Consider the following 20,632-nt stretch of genomic DNA (forward strand, 5'->3'; position numbering starts at 1 on the left):
AGGGTGGGGGGCGAGCAAGTCGATTGAGAAAAATTTATTTTTCTAATTTTATTTTTTATACTTTTTGCTAAATACAATAAAGAAGCTTTTTAAAAAATACAAATTATTTGAATTGTGAAATATAAGGATATTTTAACATTATTATTATTATTATATTATTAATATAATGATATCATGATTATTATTTTAAGTATAATTGGTCAAGTTCCTAAATATTACATCACTTTTGTTACTAATTGGGAATATTTATAAATTGTATATTAATGAATAAATATATAGATGCTGGTCAAATTAGAATAGATGCATAAAAAATGCATTTTCAGGATATAATAAAAATATTGTCATAAAGTAAATCATCACCATATTAAAAATATGCTGAAATGTAAATTAACCATCTTTCTTAAAGAGCGGTTTCATAATGTTCACTGCTTAGAATTACAAAATGTCTAAATCAGCTTTAGCAATACGTCACCCCTCTGAGGTGTAAAATCTTCCAAAAATATTTGTCTCACTTTCTGAAAGTATTTTTTCACTAGTTATTTTGGCAAAAAAAGCAAGCAATCTGTAACTTTTCGATTTAATTGAAAATAAATGTGTTACTTAATTTTTCTGCAATTTTTAATCACTTAGAGCTTAATATAATTACTAATTAATTCCTCCACAGCAATTTTGTTTGAAGTAATTTTCTCGAAGAGTAATTTCTAAAAAAATTGATACCATACAAACTGTCGCAAGGAGGATTTATCGCCTTTTCAAACAAAACAAGAAATAGAGTCAATTCACACAAATATCACAAATACATGAAAAATGCAATTAAATTTAATATTTAACATCTAAGTTGATATATATTTATCTAAGGTGTTTAATATTATGACACGGCATCACTTCTTTTTTATTCTGCAAATAATTCAGTAGATTCCAAAACAAAACTAGATGGTAAACCTCAGATGCGTCATTTGAGCATCAATTAATTCCATTATAAAAATGGTTGAAAAGAAGACGAATTGAGGATTTGCAATTTATTTGCATGTAGCTTTATTTCATACTCTTAATGTGTGTTCAATGTCGTTTTGGAAACAGGAAAATTTTGATTTACATTAAATTTTCATTTTTAATTGCAAATTTTAGAGTACTCCGTGATTGATTATTTGCTTAAAAGAAAACTGTTAACAGAAATAGCGACCTAAAATGATAAATTCTTTTACATACATTATGCTGAGCTAAAAAAATAATTCCTAAAGAGTTTTCTGATATAAAATTTTAATTTTCTTTCGAAATTATATTTTTTTAAATATAATTAATCTACAGGTAATCAGGATGTAACTTCTTTAAATAAAGAAATATTTTTTTTAAAAAAAAACTAATTTTAAAATAGTATTTCAAACTAGCTTGCTTTTGCCGTCTGAAAGAATATATTTAAAAAAAAACTTCATAGAATATCATTATAATTTTTTTAAATTCATTTTAACTCAATTAAATTTTCATAATTTATTTTAAAATGTTCAATTTAAATTTGTAATTTATTTTATTTTTATTATAACAAGCAAATTAGGCATCTACATGTACAATTTTTAAGAAAAAAAAAGTAACAATTTTATGTAATTTTTAAAATTTTTATTTGTAGATGCCATATAGTTTTGAAATATTTATGAAATTTCCTTTAGATGTTTTTATTAAAACTCAACTATCTTCATGAGTGAAATCCCTCAAGCCTAAGAATATATGTAAAATTAGTAAACAGTCAAGCGTTTGTTATTAAGTGACAATTTCAGGAAGAAAAGTAAAGTTTCATAGTAAGGAGAATTTAATTACTGAATTTAAATTTTTTTAAATTTATTCAATTTTTCAAGAAGGAGAATAAATAGACAAAACAAATTATTAATTATAATACAAATTTTACTCACATTGTTTACATTTTTAAGTAGAAAACTAAACTTAAGGAATACAGAACCTTAAAAGAAAAAAAAAAGAAAAGAAGCCTTAAAAGAGAAAAATAAATTTTCTTTCATGGCGTCTCAAAAGAGCGTGATACTTTTTTTCCCGGAAAAAAAATTGCTCACATGAGGCTTGAAAAAATATTTTTTCTCTCTTTAGAATAATGAATAAAATCAAAATCCTAAACACCAACAACTCGAAAGAGAAATAAGTAATTCAGCACATTCTTCACTAAATTTAAAGTTGCGTACCATTCTAAATATTTATTTTAACTCCACGAATAAAATTCTCGTTTAAAAAGGTCGCAAGCCACAAATTAGTTCACGGCATAGTTCAAAAAAAAAATGTTTTTAACGAGAAATATCTCTCTACCATTTTATTACTTATATTCTCTCTGCGCGGTCTTTATCTATGATGTAAAAAGAAAAAATCTCTGTGACATGTGAACATAATGGCTCACGAATCATTTAAGATTCAGATTAAAATAAGGTCTTTTTCATCGATTTTTTTTAAAATCATTGAATCGCGTTTGTGATGGTTCAGCGTTTTCGTTTCTTTCTTTTTTTATTATTATTCAAGAGTCAGCAGAATGATTTATTAAACTTTTTTTCCCCTCTTTTCGCTCTTTTCATCGAAATATGACATTTTAAATTAATGCGCTTTCTTTCAAGGCCATGTAGAGGTACACGCGTTTTCGAATACCAGGTGGTGCGACGCGAAAATGGTAAGGGAGGAAGAGGGGTAGAAGCACTAATGTATCTGTATAAATTACTTCAACTCGAAGTCGTTAGACTTCATCGAATATTTAAGAGAATTTTTCTTTATAACGGAAACTTCAAAGGAATGTTTTAAGTAATACTGCGCCTTAGATTGCTTGCTTTTCAAGTTTAATTCCAGAGAATTCTTAAAAGATTTTTCTGGTTAACGCATTGAATGTTATAGATCAGTTTAAAAGAGAAAGCTTTTATTTACAGCAATATAAGTAAAGATGTTATGAAAGGTTATTCTAATAGCCGCCATTGGCAATTACCTGATTCTCCAAGAATATATTTATACAGTGTCTCACAGAAGTGACGGGACACTTATGCTTTACAAAAGGAAACTGTAATAAAATAAATTTTAAAAAACCTGTACAAATTTTTGTGAGTGTGTTTCATACTTAAATTTAATAACAATTATTACGTAACATACATTTTGTCAAAATATTAAAATATTAATTTAATAAAAATACAATTGTTTAGAACGGAGCAAAAAATAGCTCACATAAGTGATGGGACACCATTAGATATGAACAAAAATCGTCTGAAATAAGCAATAAAAATATTTTTGGTGGTTTTGTTTTTATTCAAAAGCAATTGGCAATAATTTATAAAATCGTCTGCAGTATTTCTCTCCAGTTTGTTTTGGAATTTTTGTGTTTTTTTAGCTCTGTGCAGCCATGAATGCTAAACGAAAAGAAACTGTTCTGAACTGATAAAAACACCACCACAATCTCCAGACTTAAATCCCATAAAGAATATTTGGCAAGAATTGGAATCAAGAATTCACAAACACACCATTTCTTCAAAACAACAATTAAAATCGGTGCTTCAAGAAGAATGGGGTAAAATCACTCCAGAAATCACAAAAAAAATGAGTCGAATCCATCCCAAGAAGATTAAATCATGTTTTAAAAGTAAAAGGAAATCCAACAAAATATTAAAATCTTTTAAAAAGTAAAATTTTTGGATAAATATTTGATGGAAAAGTAAGTGTCCCATCACTTATTTGAGCCATTTTGTGCTCCATTCTAAACAATTGTATTTTTATTAAATTAGTATTTAATATTTTGACAAAACGTATGTTATGTAATAATTGTTACTAACTTTAAATATGAAACACACCCAAAAAAAATTTTTACATGTTTATTTATTTATTTTATTACAGTTTCCTTTTGTAAAGCACAAGTGTCCCATCACTTTTGTGAGACACTGTATTATATTTATATAGTATAAGCATTTTTTAAGCAGAAACGTGGCCGAAGACAGGGAAGACTAACTTCGTTTTATTTCTATCCCGGGAGACCTGATTTTTTTTGCAAACAGAAACGACGAGCATAACACAGAACAACACAACACGAAATAAGGAAAATCCAATGAAAATTTTATCCCTGTGAATATATAATGTGAGATTTTAATAGGGACTTTCAACACGTGTCTACCACAGGGATGGGAATCATAGGGATCTTTTAGAAGAATTTGCTTAAATCGGGAATTTTTTTTTATCCTTTCACTCGGAGTGTGGGAATCGCTGACGAAAGCATTTTTACAGAGCTTTCTATTTCATTAATTAAATAGAAAAACTGGAATGGGATCAGGAAATAAGAGGATATTTTATAATGAAGTTAATATGGGCTGAATTGAGCTAAAAATTAGGAAATTAATTAAGTTTAAATTAGATTTCAAAATATCATTACACACATATATTATATTATATATATGTAACGCTAACGTAAGAGACAACGTAAGACATTTATTTATATCAGTTTTATTTCTCCACAATTTCCTCTTTAAAAGTATTAAAATTTTTAATTCAGTTTGATACATTTGAAATTATATATTTAATGCTATGAAGGAATTCAAACTCTACATCAAAACATTCAATCGCGTTTTTTTTACCAGTCATTAACTCAGTAGTAGGATTTTCACTTTCCCTTTCACTTCATAACAACTTTTTAATTTGTAGTATACTGATTAAATTCACGGTTTTTAGCCATATCAAATAAAAAATTAATCATTTAACAACCTAAAAATTCGATAAACTGAGCGGATGAACTGGTCGTCAAAGACGGCTAGTATTGTTTAATGTGTTTAATTTAAATTAAATCTCTTATGCGTAACTAGAAGCTCATGATTCTCACAACAATGTTATTTTTAAATATCGAGCTGATAAAAATTGAAGCCATATTACTTTATTAATCTTATGCCTGTTCTGCACATGAACATTCTTAGTGGGGGCGAGTCCCAGGATATCATCTTGCCAGTAAAAACCTAACTCGTCTAATAATCTGCCTTCTAATTTCACATTGCCGTTTGCAAAATGGATGACTTCACTTTCATATTCCTCTAGTAAACTGAACAGTTAATAAACATTATTTTTTTCCCTTCAACTTTCAACAATGGAAGAAATCCATGTAATTATATATTTGAAGAAACAATGAAAGTTTGAATTTCGGAGTAGTAGTGAAATATATAAAAAATATTTTAAGAAATTTGGATTAAAAAATATTTTTTTAAGAAACTTCCAGAATTTTAGAAAAAAATTTGCAGCGTGATAAACTATCCGCCTTTAGCAATTAGCTGTCTACCCATATATATTCATTGCTTTCGATTCAGTTAAATCTCTTAAATCACAAATCCCTGACTGCATCAAAAAACGGATAGTCACAGACATTAAAGCCATCGTTATTTTAATTGTATTACATTTGTTCTGTTCATTGTGTGCATAAATATCTCAAACAGATTTTAGTTTGGTTTTTATTGCCACAAAAGCCATGATGTGCTGCGCCAACCAGTGAATTAAAATCATAACAATATGAGAATATAAAATTTTACTAAGAGAGGTTATAAATGATGTTTTTTAAGAAAATAAACATATTTTAAATGAGCTTTATGGATTTTAAAAATAAATAAAGCTTTATGGATTTTAAAAAATCAAAAAGATTAGCATGAGGGATCTTACCAAGTAAAGTTGATAAAGAAAGACGTTTGAAAAGACAGTTGCATAGTGAATACATTGGTGGTTGTTCTCCAAATAAAAGATGAAGATGAGTGAATCTAGTATGACCAATCCGCAAGCGAGTTAAAAACGTATCTGCGTTTCTATTTTTTTTAATGAAGTCCAAAACTGCAAAATAATGAAGGCCAAAACTGTTTGATAGTGTGAAGTTTGTTCTCTATCTCAAGATCCCTCTCTGTTTGCCATTTCGAGTAAAGAACATTTTAACATGTTTTTTTTAATCGTTCGCTGGTAAAGTCATATTTATAGGAACAGTCGCCGATTTGGCGACTTTGTCTGCTTTCTCATTGCCTAAAATTTCCACATGCGATGGTACCCAACAGAGTAAAACAGTAAAACCATGAGAATTCAAGTTATTAAAAATATCTAAAACTCTTAATATCAAAGGATGATCATGAAGATTGGAATTAAATGATTTTAGTGACAAAACACTTAAGAAGTCAGTATAGATAGTAAATTTTTTTGCAAGTCATGAGAAATTTCCTCTAATGCATATAAAATAGCAATCACCTCCTCTGCAGAAACTTAACAAGAAGAATGAAGCTTGAAAGAAAAAAAACTCTTCCAGGAAAAATAACAGCGAAAGATGCTCAAGATGCAAGAAAGAAGATCTCAAATGGAAACTAGTCCTATGGCATCGTGCAATTAAAAACTTAATTTTCCGATTTATCTATTTTCTGAGTTTACGGTAACTTCGTCTTTTTTCAATATTAGCTGCCTTTGGCGACCTTTTTTTGCTATATCAATGGTTGATGAAAATTTAAATTAAATTTTTTGTATAACTATGTTTTAAAGTCTTCCTAGGCGAAATACTTTTAAACTTAAAATTTTGTAGCACATATAACTCGTACTATTTTAAAAGGTTGTTAGAACTGTTCTGTTCATTATACTATGAAATTCCTTAATTTTCTGACTATATATTTATGCATGCAATTATACCACAGGAAAGAGCGTCAGTATTTAAAAATAGGTGACTTTACAATTTCTTCACTGTTGCTTCATTCTTAAATAAAACTTTAATTGTTACAAAAGTCTCGAAAGTTTTAGTAAAAATATATCTTATATTAGATCGTATTCAACAAAGAGTAACAAACGTAATTTTCATATCTTATTCATCATCAACGCGGAAATGTAAGTGCGAAATATTAGTTGCACCAATGAAAATCTCTGAATTTTACGAAATTTAATGTTGTAAAATACGTTTAAAATATCTTTTTGATTTTAATTTAGAAAAAATTATGAAAAAAAGACATTTTTATCATTAAAAAGATGATTTTCTGAATTTTAAGATGAAACGTGAAACAGTTTTGAGCAATAAGTTTTGAGCAACAGTTTTGAGCGGAAGTTGGATTGGCAAAAAAAATTCGTTTAATTTTCATTGATTAAAAATTCCCCTTAATTTTTAATTAGTTGAAGTTTTAAATAAATAGCTGTTAGATGTGCATTTTCATCACACAATATAAGCGCCAGTTTCGACAATTCTAAATCAAGTGGTCTGACCTGTAGCGTGCAAATATATACACACAGACAGGTATGCATTATCTTTATATTTAGCAGGGAACAAATATATAAAAACAATAAATAAAACAGCACGTAATGCCACAATTTAGCTTAATTTTGCCACTGAATTCTCAAATACACGAAATATTGTTAAACACTATAAAGGAAAATAATATTATTTCCTTTTTAACATAAGTTACAAAACTTGAAATGTATTTCATTCTTACAAAGCAAAAATACTCGATAGCAATATTTCAAGATTCTTAATAATTCTACCAAAATTTTGAAAGAATAAAATAACATTTGCAATGAATGATTCAATTAAGATAAAACGATTAAAAATAAATCGTTTTCATAAAACTTTTTATAAGTATATGAAAAAAAAATCATTTGCAGATGTATTTTGGTTTTGGTTTGGTTTGGTTTGATTTTTTTGGCGCAAAAGCCATTTTTGACCATGCTGCGCCAAGCAAATGGTAAGATGACAGGGCAGACAGTAAAAGCACACATGTTAAAATATAAATCGAAAGGTATCCAAATACACATGCAGAAAATTAATGTGCAAGAATGGTAATAATTCTATATGGAACACTGTTTCGATAAAAACGCTACAATTGATCGATGTAAAAAAAAAAAAATCAAGCGTTAGCAGTAGTTAAAAAGCACTAGATACAAATATAAAAACCGATAGTTTTTAAAAATTTAAAAATGTTTGGGTGGAATTTCTCTCCCACCAGGTCCTGCAAAGTCAATGACGAAGACTTAAAAAAGTGTAGACGGAAGGAATTAAAAGATGGGCATTCAATTAAAATGTGATTTATTGTAAAATCAACACCACACGTGAGACACTTTGGAGCCGTCTCGCCAAAAATGAGGTGCCTGTGTGTGTAACGAGTATGTCCTATACGGAGGCGAGTCAATTTGACATCAACCTCTCGTATAGTGTTAACTGGCCACAAATTAATTTTCGGTTTGATGAAATGTAATTTATTATGGATCTGCAGATCCCATGACTTTTGCCAGGTAGATAAAATGCTGCAGTTAAGAGACAGTTTAACATCGCAAAACGGAAGTCCTTTGATCATAAATGTCGAAGCAGATTTTGCAGCTGAATCTGCTTTCTCATTCCCTAAAATGCCCACGTGACTAGGAACCCAACAAAATAAGATGCTTAGACCAGCTTGTTCTAATACACGCAACATAAACAAAATTCGAATAGCAATTGGATTCATTCTGTTGTGATAATTAGAAAGTGCTTTCAGAGCACTCATGCTATCAGAATAAATGATATTATGTTGAGTAGCAGCCGAAATTTTCTGAAGAGCACAGAAAATTGCCATTAACTCAGCAGTATAAACGGAACAACAATTATGAAGACGGTGACTGAATGTCTCAGATGGAAACACAATGCCACTTCCAACATGTCCATCTGTTTTCGAGCCGTCCGTGAAAATAGGCACAAAAGATGAATACTGATGGCGGTGATATAAAAACAGCTGCTGAAAAACAACATGTGCAGTTAAGGATTTATCGAATCCTGTAAAGGGGTTCAAAAAGGAAAAACGCGGGATATCCCAGGGAGGGAAGCAAAAGGAATCAACTGCTTTAATATGAACGTCTTTGAGATCCGAGTCATGCAGCAGCAATTTGACTCTATCATAAAAGGGAAGTATGTGCGAAGGACGGGCATTATACAATCGACGCAGACCTACTGGTAGTTCCATATTGCTTAAGGGGTGTTTTGAAACAGATTTAGTTCTGAAATAAAACTGAGCAGATAATTTCTGTCTCCTTAAGCAAAGGGGTAGCTGATGACATATGACATAGAGGCTTCCAACCGGAGAGGTACGAAATGCACCAGAACAGATACGCAAAGCTGAATGGTGAACTGGATCTAGACGCCTCAGAACAGATGAACGGGCTGAACCATATACCATGCACCCGTAATCTATTCGGGAGAGGACTATTGCCTCATAAATACGGAGAAGGGAGGTTCGATCGGCACCCCAAGATGTTCTGGAGAGTACTTTCAAAATTTTTAACGATTTCTCACACTTTCTTCGCAGGTGTAAGATATGCGAGAGAAAGGTGAGCTTTCGATCGAAAATTACTCCCAAGAATCGTACTTCATTCACTACAGGAATCGGTGAATCATTTATTTGAATATTGGGATCCTGATGAATGCCTCTTTTCCTACAGAAGTGTACACAGCTACTCTTCTCTGGGGAGATGGTGTGACCATTGTTATTGCACCATGCTACCAATTTATTTACTGCGTGTTGTAATTGTCTCTCTAATAAATCCATATTACTGCCTTGGCATGAGATCTGCAGATCATCAACATATAGTGTTCCCTGAACAGATGAAGGCAACTTATTTAAAATTTGGCTTAGATGAACAATAAAAAGCGTGACACTGAGGACACTTCCTTGCGGAACACCCTCAGCTTGAATAAAATAATTAGAATAAACATTACCAATTCGAACACGAAAGGTACGTTGTGTCAAAAAATTTTGTAAAAATATGGGCAAATTTCCTCTAAATCCAAAGTTAAAAATGGTAGAAAGTATACCATAGCGCCATGCTCGGTCATACGCTTTTTCTATATCAAAGAATATAGAGACAAGGTGGTTTCTCCTGACAAATGCATTGCGAATTTCGGTTTCCAGTAATACGAGGTTGTCAAGAGTTGAGCGACCTCTACGGAAACCACTCTGCAATGGGGAGATGCAACCATGTTTCTCTAATTCAAAAATTAGTCGAGCATTGACCATGCGCTCGAAGGTCTTACAAAGGCAATTTGTAAGAGCAATCGGCCTGTAGTTCAGAGGGACAGATGGTTCTTTGCCAGGTTTTAAGATAGGAATCACAATAGCTTCTCGCCATTGTGAAGGGTATTTCTGCTCAGTCCATATTCTGTTAAAAAGCATTAACAGATTGGAAAGGGAAATGGTATTCAAATGGCGAAGCATGTTATATGTGATTCCATCTGGCCCAGGACTGGTATCATGGACTTGAGACAGCGCCGTTTCCAATTCAAACATCCTGAATTCACAATTATATGGAATGACATCTCGGGTTTTAAAGCGCAAAGGCAACCGTTCCGTGCGATTCTTAATTGCCAGAAAATCAGGGCTGTAAGAATCAGTTGCGGAAACTTGTGCAAACGCTTGGCCAAGAATGTTAGCAACGTCTAATGGGTCCGAATACATCATATTACCAGTTTTTAAAACTGGAATAGAAGTTTCATTATAGATCCCATTAGCAGCCTTTACCTTTTTCCATAAAAGTTTACTGGTAGTAGAGGACGTGATGGATGAAACAAATTTAGTCCATGATTCTCTCTGACTGCGGCGGCGAATGCGACGAGCAAGCGCTTTGGCTTTCTTAAAAGCGACCAAGTTCTCAGTCGTTGGGTACCTTCTAAATAGATTCCATGATTTTTTCTGTTTCTTATGGCTGTCGCGACAGGCTTTATTCCACCACGGTCTACGAAATTTTCTTAAACGTGGGGATATTTTCGGAATGGTGGTGTTTGCGGCATTTATTATCGTATCAATCACATTTTGTATTGCTTTTGAAATATCTGTATCACTAACCATAGCCTCATTGATAACCGCTAGTTGTGAAAATGTATTCCAGTCTGCCCGCTGGAATAGAAAACGCGGGGGACAAATAGCCGCACAACCGCTATCAGTGTGGGAGAGTATTAGGGGAAAGTGATCGCTATTGTGCAGATCCTCTCCAACTGTCAAATTCAACATCGGTAGCAGTTCAGGAGAGCATATGGCCAGGTCAAGACAGTGGAAGCTACGTGTGGGGGCATGGAAGTACGTTTGCTCGTCATTATTGAGCAGACAGAGACAGTTGTTAGCAATAAACTGTTCAATCTGCTGCCCACGAGAGTTTGTACTAACCGAGCCCCACAAAGTACTATGTCCGTTGAAATCGCCGATTATAATAAAAGGCGAAGGAAGTTGGTCCACTAATGTGTCAAGGTCTTGTTGACGTATTATATCATGTGGCGGAAGATAAATACAGCAGACTGTGACCAAAGATCGTATATGGACCTGCACAGCCACAGCCTGAAGAGATGTATGCAACATAAGAGGAGTGCTCGGATAAAGGTTTGAAGTAAAGATGCAGACACCTCCAGAACCATGAGATTCAGTGCCTGCATCTTTCCGAACACAGTTATATCCGCGTAATTTTAGTGGAATGTTGGGTGTCAAGAAGGTCTCCTGAACACCGAAACAGACAGGATGAAAATTGTTAATAATAGACTTGATATCCTGCAATTTGGACCGGATGCCGCGACAATTCCAAGAAACGAAGGTACCCATTAAGAGAGATGTTTGGCTGGAGAAAGAACAGAGGCATTAGTCTGAGTTGCCGGATCATCGCAACTCATATCAAGCTCATCTTCATCCTCAGAGGGATGTAATTTTATATCAGGGCTATGCAACTTATCCCCAAAGATCGTTGTTAAATCCTTGTGGACATTACCCTGCATCGCCATTCCCAAAGCGACGGAATTATTGGAGGTTGATTTTTTTAATTTCAGAGGTAAATCTTTTTGCGAAAGACCGCGTTTTGCAAGTTTTAATGTTAGTGAGCTTTGTTTTTTGCGTTTAGACTTTGTTTTTACAACCTTAGGAGTGTCAGAAGTATCATTAATTGATTTTTCAGAAGTATCATTAATTGATTTTTCAGAAGTATCATTAATTGATTTTTCAGAAGTATCATTAATTGATTTTTCAGAATCGGAATCTGTAAGTTTTTCAGGTGGTTTGTATTTTTTAGAGTTTTTCACACAATTTGCACAGGAGCAGTTTGAACAATAGGTGTTTTGAAGTACAGAAGCATAACTCTTACCAGGAGTAGGCGTTTGCGCTTGAACCTTACGCCTAGCTTCGGGATATGTAATATCTTCTTTGAACTTAACAGTAGTGATTTGTTTCTCTAGTATCCAGCGCGGGCATGATCGAGAATAAGAAGGGTGATTGCCACTGCAGTTCACACACTTTTCCTGTGCGGAACATTCCTGGCTGTCATGCCCTTTACCTGCACAACGGGCACATGTTAATGACCCGCGGCAATTCATTTTAGAATGTCCAAAGCGCTGGCAATGGAAACATCTCAGAGGGTTTGGTATATATGGACGGACTGGTAGTCTGATGTAGCCGGCATAAGCAAATTCTGGCAGTTTAGGTGTATTGAACGTTAAAATGTGATGTTTTGTCTCCAGAAGTTCTCCATCACGCCGAAGAGTGATGCGGCGAACATTCGTGACGCCCTGCGGTTTCATTTCTGCAATAATTACCTCCAAGGGAACATTTAGCAATTCCCCACAGGTAATCACACCTTTAGAGGTGTTCAAAGATTGATGTGGATTAACAGTAACCGGTATTGTAGCTAAATTTTTAATTTTTTGTATCTGCTGGGCTTGCTTCCGAGAATTAACCTCAACAAGCAAGTCCCCAGAGCGCATTTTTTTTATTGATGTTACATCGCCAACTGTTCCAGTTACAGCCTTCTGAACAAGAAATGGCGATACATTATCGAATGATTCGTTAGCATTAGAGATCCGCTTTACAACAAAAAAACTATCAAAATGGTAAGAATTTACAGAAACTGGTGCTTTATGACGCCCACTGAAGGGACCCTTTTTGGGAGGAGCCATGCGATATGGTGAATGATTCGGGCCCGACGGCACCGCCCACCACGGAGCCCAACAAGGGAAGGCAGCCACCGGCTCTGGCCATTCCCAGCCTCGGCACTTACCTTGGTGCTAGCCGGAACCTATACGCTCGGAGTTACCCCCGGGGACAGTGACCACCCTTAACGCCAAGCCCAAGGAGTAACCCCTTTGCTTGATCCCTAGCAGACTAGCCACTCAGGTGACTAGGTACCAGCCGATTGATACACCGGGGACCACAGTGCACCACCCGTCTTTCAAATGGGTCGCCACGCACGGCCAACACGTGGGACATTGGCTGTCCATGAGAAGCAAGAAGCAAACAGAGCGGCGACAGCTTCTCATGGAGAGCTCCCTCGCTTGCCGTCGAGGGATGGAAGGATCAAGTAAATAGCAGAAGGCGTAGAGGAGAGTAAGCATGAAGGGAGTAAAGATCCCTGGGAACCTCGGGATTGGGACACCCGTACTCACCTATAGTAGGTGAGCCCCTGAGGGGATTTGCAGATGTATAAAAGCTAAAACGAAAATATCGAAATTATAATCGATAAATATTAAAAATCGTCTGCTTAATAAAAATCTGAATAAAAGTAGAAGTGATGATATCTTTCTTTCTTAAAGCTTCCGTTCTACTTTCAGATTTATATTCTAAGTAAAAAAAATTAACAAAATTTAAAATTAATGACACTATTCATTACTACATTCACTATTCATTACTATTCATACCTATTAAAATTAAGAAATTTTGCTAATGAAAATGCACTGACTTAATTTAAAATTATTCAATGAAAATTTATTACATAATGGACAGATTGTAAATTCTTTCAACGAGCTGCCATGCGTGATTAACTATAGGTAAATTTTTCGGGTACAAATTTGTCATTACTCCAAGTATTAATCAAAAGCTTTGCACCCGAATAATTGTGCAAATTAGTTTGGCACTTCCTTTTATGTAGTAGCCTTTCTTTGATAACTGTTTAAAAATTCTTCAAAGCTCGAAAAGAATCTTAAAAAGATCCATGGTGCAGCAGTTTATGGTGAAAAAATTATTCACAGAATGATAAGTAAAGGAAAATCCTAATGCTAGAAATATTGATATTTGCTTTAATAAATTAGCAATACTGCACGAAATAAATTTCTAAAGTGATTCACAAAATTGTTTAATTAGAATAATGTCTCGCTTTTAAATTGCATGGTAGCTTTGAAAAGGATCGTAATTTTGATTAATGTTTGTAGAGAACAATACAAAACGATACGTGGAATCGAGAGCTTATTGTTCTATTGCTCAAAATCTGGCTGTGTGTTTTTGTATAACCCTTTCCTCAATAACATTTCTTTAGTGGTATACATTATTCCAAATATTTTTCTCAGCGATATATTTGCATTACTTTTTCCACAGAAAATGAGAAGAACATAGCCTGTTCTAAGGTATGTTTTTAACTAAATGTTCTATAATTAAAACAAGAGAGTTTAAATGGTTGGGGATTTTGACACAAGAAACAGTATTAGCAAAATTGCGCCAAGCATTTGAAATTAAAATGGACGAAACTCCTGTAAAGCCACAGTGAGAAAGAATGAGAGTTAAATTTATGACAGAATAAATGCATGGAAAGATCTAAGGCGAATATACTTTCTTAAAAGATTATCATGGATTTCGAAATATTTATAAAAGTTGTTTTTAATTACATATCAAGTTAAGAAAAAATATTTTTGTTGTACTATACAGTATTAATAATTTTATCTCTCCAATGCAAAAAAAATTTATTTATATATATTAGTCTCTCAGATAAATATATATTTTTTTATATTACAAAATTCATTTTTATGAAGTTAATACATAAAAATCGTCTCATTTCGCCTAAGTCGTATCATTTCAAATATTAAAATTTTCATTTAAACATTACAATTATATTAAAACAATTCAATCCTGCTTGGTGTGAATTAACTTTTAGCATTTTTATTGTAAAACGACTCTTCTGCTTATCTTTAAAAATCCATGATCAGAAACAAGGAACGATGATTTTATTTTTACATATTTAACAAATAGATCACAACACATCACTGTATATATACTGCCTAAAGGCCTCCTCTGTCTTTCCCGCTCAGATCCCTCTCTGCTAGGGAATTAATATTTAACATTTTCGTCATGCTCTCAGAAGGATCGCCAGATCATGGAGCCGCCAAACGTTTATAAAAAAAGTTATCTTTTTTCCCAACACTCATGGACAACATTCATCGGAAACACATGCTTAATACAAAGTACTTCTAATGACAAAATGCAATATCTGGTAAGTATATATCAAATAAGTATCGAAAGAGACCTACATTTGCACATTTGTATACCATCTGGTACTAGAACATTTAAGGGATAACAGATGCACCAAAAATAGCACAATCGATACAGATTCCCTATGTGGAAACGGAATATTGCATCGATTGATGTAGGAGAAAAGTTGTTTGAGCTAGTCAGCAACACAGGTTGATTGTAAAACATCTATACATTTTAATTAATTATTTGATCAATGCCTTTTTTCCTGTAATCTAGAAGAATACTAATTATACGAGACAGATCAAGCGATGTTTGAGCAAGTATGCATGAACTGATGTATGAGATATTCAGAACGATTTAGAAAGTTGGAGATGAACTGGGAGACCTAAATACATTCTAGTGAAAAGGTAGTGTTAAAATTCGTCCTGGGAAGGCATCTGTTCTACCGGAAACTGTATACGATATAAAATATACAATCATCTATAACCTATCCATTTCTATAAAGAAAATAAATAGAATCTAGAAAAATTAGCCAAATATTAATTCATTTTTAAAAATAGTAATTTTCTCAAACATTTTCAAGTTAAAACCTTTTTAATAGCTATTTGTTTTTATAGTAGTTGTACTGTTATGTAGAAATGGAATAAAGGAGTTTCGGTTTTGTCAATTACAATCTGGTTGGTGAATCTGTTATGAGTTGAAAAAATAATATCATATCCATCGATATTGTTCGTAATCTGTAAAGTTGTGAATAATGCGGCTGTACGGAGATGGAATGGTATTGCGAACCGTGATTTCGGGTACATCGCTTAACAGATGACTTCGTTGCATTATTTTGTCAAGGTATTAAATATATCTACGATTTATGTCTCTAAAAATCCGTTCAATAAACAGTTGAAAAAAACCTAAATATATCTGAAGAGTTTGAAATTACCCGAAATTTGCATGAGAGAGTTTTTCGGTCTATATTGACCGCTTGAAAATCTGCCATGGTATGCTAAATAATAATAGGAAACACCACCTAATTAGTGATATGTAATGTATGTCCGTTAACAAAATATAGTATATTAATGAGAAAAAGTCTATTTATACAATAAAAACATGGTGATATAATTGCCCTTTACAAAGACAAGCTCAATGCTTCAAAACATTATGCATTTTCCCATCAAAATCAACACAATACCGTTTCTAAGCCCATTGGTGCAATCTTCCTTCGATTCATTGCAACCAGCTTTATGATTGTGAAATTTTCCTCAGATATGAAAATATTTCTGGAAAGGCAAGTAAATACTTTGAAATATTCATAAGAAATTATTGAAAACAAATTATGAATTTACTTGTCTTAAATTTCCTACTCTGGGAAGGATTATGTTATTTTCCATGAGTTAATTATTCACGCATGAATAATTAATACTTTTAAAATAGCATTAAATGAATAAAGAGTATGTATAAAATGATCAAATATAAATGTGAATTTAATTTAACTATCATTTATGTAATACACAGGTTCAGATACTTATAGCATTTTTTCATGCATAGTTAAGGTTTGATTCTACAAAGTTTCAATTTCAAATAAAATATTGTTACAAATCTGTAATTTTGCTACCCGGCATGAACAGTGTCATCGTGGGAAAAAAGTTGTAAGATCTGTCCTGTGCCTGCTGAGCGGGTGCTGCGTCAATGACCTCAGAGCTTGGCGACAAGGTTTGCGAGCGTTTGGCGGCTTGGCAATGAATTTGGCGACTTTGGTGACAAAATGGATCATACTGGAAAGTTCGAGAAGTTTCATGATCCATCCAGTAAGGACCAAGATACACTCAGATACGCCCTGATTGCTCTGGACGATTCAAGACCAGCCTCCCGGAACTATAAAAGACGAGCACTCTGAAGCTGCAAGGAAATCGTGTGTATCATCAGACATGGTGTGTGAGAGTAGTCGGAGTCGCCGACACGTAGAGAAACTGGAGGATTAGACAGCAAGAAAGCTGCTGAACTAGCGATTAAATGCACTGAGTTATTACAATTGAGTGGCGGTATTTGTAGAGAAGAAAAATTTTGTAACAATATAATGAAACAGTGGTAATGGTCTCTTTGAAACTTTCCCGCAGAATCTCTAAAATCACTGTTAGTCTCCTACCCTCCAGCATAAAATTATGGCACTTGTGCAAGCCGTGAACGCTAACTAGTGCTCAAATTTTGATTTCTAGAGTCTCGTACAGTGATGAAAAATCGAGCACATGTTTTGGATCGAGCACAGATTTTTATGAAGCTTATATTTTCAATTGCGGAGATTTATCTCTACGTATTTTACTTTTTTCGAAAAACGCTCATTATTTCACATACGTTGAATTTGAGCGAATTTTTGTTTTAAAGATTTTTATGTAGCTAAACCTATATTTTGAATTGCGGTGATTTATCTCTACGTATTTTACTTTTTTCGAAAAAACGCTCATTATTTCACATACGTTGAATTTGAGCGAATTTTTGTTTTAAAGATTTTTATGTAGCTAAAGCTATGTTTTGAATTGCGGTGATTTGTCTCTACGTATTTTACTGTGTTTCGAAAAACGCTTATTATTTTACAAACGTTGAGTTTGAGCGAATTTTTGTTTTAAAGATTTTTATGTAGCTAAAGCTATGTTTTGAATTGCGGTGATTTGTCTCTACGTATTTTACTTTTTTCGAAAAACGCTCATTATTTCACATACGTTGAATTTGAGCGAATTTTTGTTTTAAAGATTTTTATGTAGCTAAACCTATATTTTGAATTGCGGTGATTTGTCTCTACGTATTTTACTGTGTTTCGAAAAACGCTCATTATTTTACAAACGTTGAGTTTGAGCGAATTTTTGTTTTAAAGATTTTTATGTAGCTAAAGCTATGTTTTGAATTGCGGTGATTTGTCTCTACGTATTTTACTGTGTTTCGAAAAACGCTCATTATTTTACAAACGTTGAGTTTGAGCGAATTTTTGTTTTAAAGATTTTTATGTAGCTAAAGCTATGTTTTGAATTGCGGTGATTTGTCTCTACGTATTTTACTGTGTTTCGAAAAACGCTCATTATTTTACAAACGTTGAGTTTGAGCGAATTTTTGTTTTAAAGATTTTTATGTAGCTAAAGCTATGTTTTGAATTGCGGAGATTTATCTCTACGTATTTTACTAGGTTTCGAAAAACGACAGACTTTAACAGGCGACTTGCATTTTTTATTTGAAGTACTTGTGCTGGTGGTTATAAAGAAAATAACCACCAGAAATTACTCCAAGCCAAAAGTAAAATCATTCATGATTTGGAAAATGCGTCGTGCTCTAAATTTGAATGCTGAATTAGATATTGTCTATTATTCCAAAAAAAAAAATTTCTTAAAAATGAAAAATTACAAAATATTATGACTCTACCATGATTCCTATAATCCATTCACTGATGATACTGAAAATATGCCAAGCTCTATATCTAAAGGCTAAACTAGAATCATCGAATGACAAATTAATTGTGCCACCAATTGTACGTTCTGAAATAGTGTGGAGAATGTGCACGGCATTAGGAATCGTAGTCGAATAGCATCATTGGAATATTGAAGAAATACAAGTAATTGGAAAATCCCTGCCCTGATATTTAAAGAAGGAGATCAATTTTTTAAAAAAATTCTTGACAAAAAAATCCTACTCTGAAAACTCAAATACACACTGATGTGACAATAAGGATCCCTGTGATTATTCACTGATGATCTTTACAATATTCTAAATTCTAAACCTGAAATCACCGCTATAAAAAAGGAATGAGAAATTTGAAAATGATTGCAAAAAGAAGAAAAAACTAAAGGATGAAGTAATAGCACTATCTCAAATTAATAAAGAATCGACATAGCTTAACCCTTTAAAGGGCCATTTTTTTCTAGTCATATGTTGAAATATTTTTAGGCTTGAAATTAGAATAAGAAAAGGGATTCATTTAGCTTATTAGATAAATTTAATTTGATTCATTAATTAATTTGGTTCATTAATAATTAAGTAACAAATCAAGACACATCATTTTGTGTAAGATAGAGAACTGAAGCATCTAAGTTTCTGTCTTTGTAAAAAAAAAAAATGTCAGAACTTATGCCAATCTACACAATTTCATACAAAGATTGATAAATTTGGTGGGAAGCATACTTCCCACGGCCCTAGAAAGGGTAAAAGTGTAAAAGCAGAAATAGCGTAATGGATAAATGCAAATAATTTGATGTTTCCTGCAATAAAATTAAAAAAATGGAGCTAATATTAAAATTATTCGTGATAAAATAAAAAAAAAATCTCCTCTTTGGAAAGTCATAAACAACCATATGTGTCACAAAAGATTCATGTGTTGATGACAGACAAAACATGGCAAGCACCGAGAGTTCTGAAAATAAGTCCTTGAGCAAGGAATATCATTTATAGAAAAAATGAATGATGGCTTGATAACACAGTCTACAAATATCTGAAGTGCATGAGTTTAGGAATCAAAGCATTATTGGTAAATGTAAACAGTATGGCAATCTCTGTATTGAGATTCATAAAAGCAGATGAATATTAAGAACATTTCTAAAAAAAATGAAAAATCTTTAATATCGATAAGTCATACACAAACTAATGTGCCATTGACGATCTTTTTGTTTACTCGTTTCTGATCATCAAAATATTCTAAGCTCTACATTTGGAATACTTATTGGAGCCATTGAAGGAGGAATGTCAAAACTGTTGCAGAAAATCGAATCGAATAACTGAAGTGGTTTCGAATCAAAACCGGATAAGCGTTGCCGCAATAATCGACGAATTTAACTAATTTAAAAATCTATGTAATGAAATTTAGAAATGGAAATGGATATAAAGGATTTTCTAAAAAAAAGAAAAAACTCTCCGCATTGGAAAGTCACATACAAACTGGCGTATCACCTATGATCACTATTCTTCAAAATATCCCAGTCTCTTTAATCAGGATTAGAATAATGGAGTGAGTGAGTGAGTGAATATTATACTAGCGCAAGATCCATTCTCTGGATAAACTGCGCCGCAACTAGATGAAAATTTTGGTGCTACGCCTTAAAACTTTGTTTAAAATGTTTATAATCTGTTTTTAAAAAATACAACTACAAATTAAGAACAACAACAAGGAAAAAAAAACATTTCAAATTTCTTTGATAAAACCCGCCTCTATTAAATACAGAAAAATATTAAAATGCGGTTTATGTCCTATTAAAAGCGGAAGACAAGGAACAACTGTATTAAAATACTTAAGACGCAATGAGTCCAGTGACTGACATTCGATTAATATATGTCTGATAGTTAAACTATCACCACAACAATTACAAATTGGTGGTGGCTGCTTTAAAAGTATATATTTATGCGTTATTCGAGAATGCCCTATGCGTAATCGTGTCAGAATAACATTAGAATAATGGAAAAACGAATGACAGAAGAACAGTAAAGAAACT

The 20,632-nt window shown here is 32.8% G+C and overlaps 2 protein-coding genes across 2 annotated transcripts in view; both read right to left on the reverse strand.

The window, feature by feature from the left end:
• The window catches only part of LOC129972798 (dual specificity protein phosphatase 22-B-like), a 301,383-nt gene that overhangs the window by 227,451 nt on the left and 53,300 nt on the right, over window positions 1-20,632 (reverse strand). The window lies entirely within an intron of this gene.
• Window positions 11,555-12,703, reverse strand: LOC129971781 (uncharacterized). Its single transcript, XM_056085758.1, has 2 exons — window positions 12,088-12,703; window positions 11,555-11,784 (listed from the first exon to the last, which is right to left on the reverse strand). The coding sequence occupies exons 1-2, from the start codon at window positions 12,701-12,703 to the stop codon at window positions 11,555-11,557; spliced, it is 846 nt and encodes a 281-aa protein (XP_055941733.1).

The sequence above is a fragment of the Argiope bruennichi genome, chromosome 6 (assembly GCF_947563725.1).
Source record: "Argiope bruennichi chromosome 6, qqArgBrue1.1, whole genome shotgun sequence".
NCBI classification, from domain to species: domain Eukaryota; kingdom Metazoa; phylum Arthropoda; class Arachnida; order Araneae; family Araneidae; genus Argiope; species Argiope bruennichi.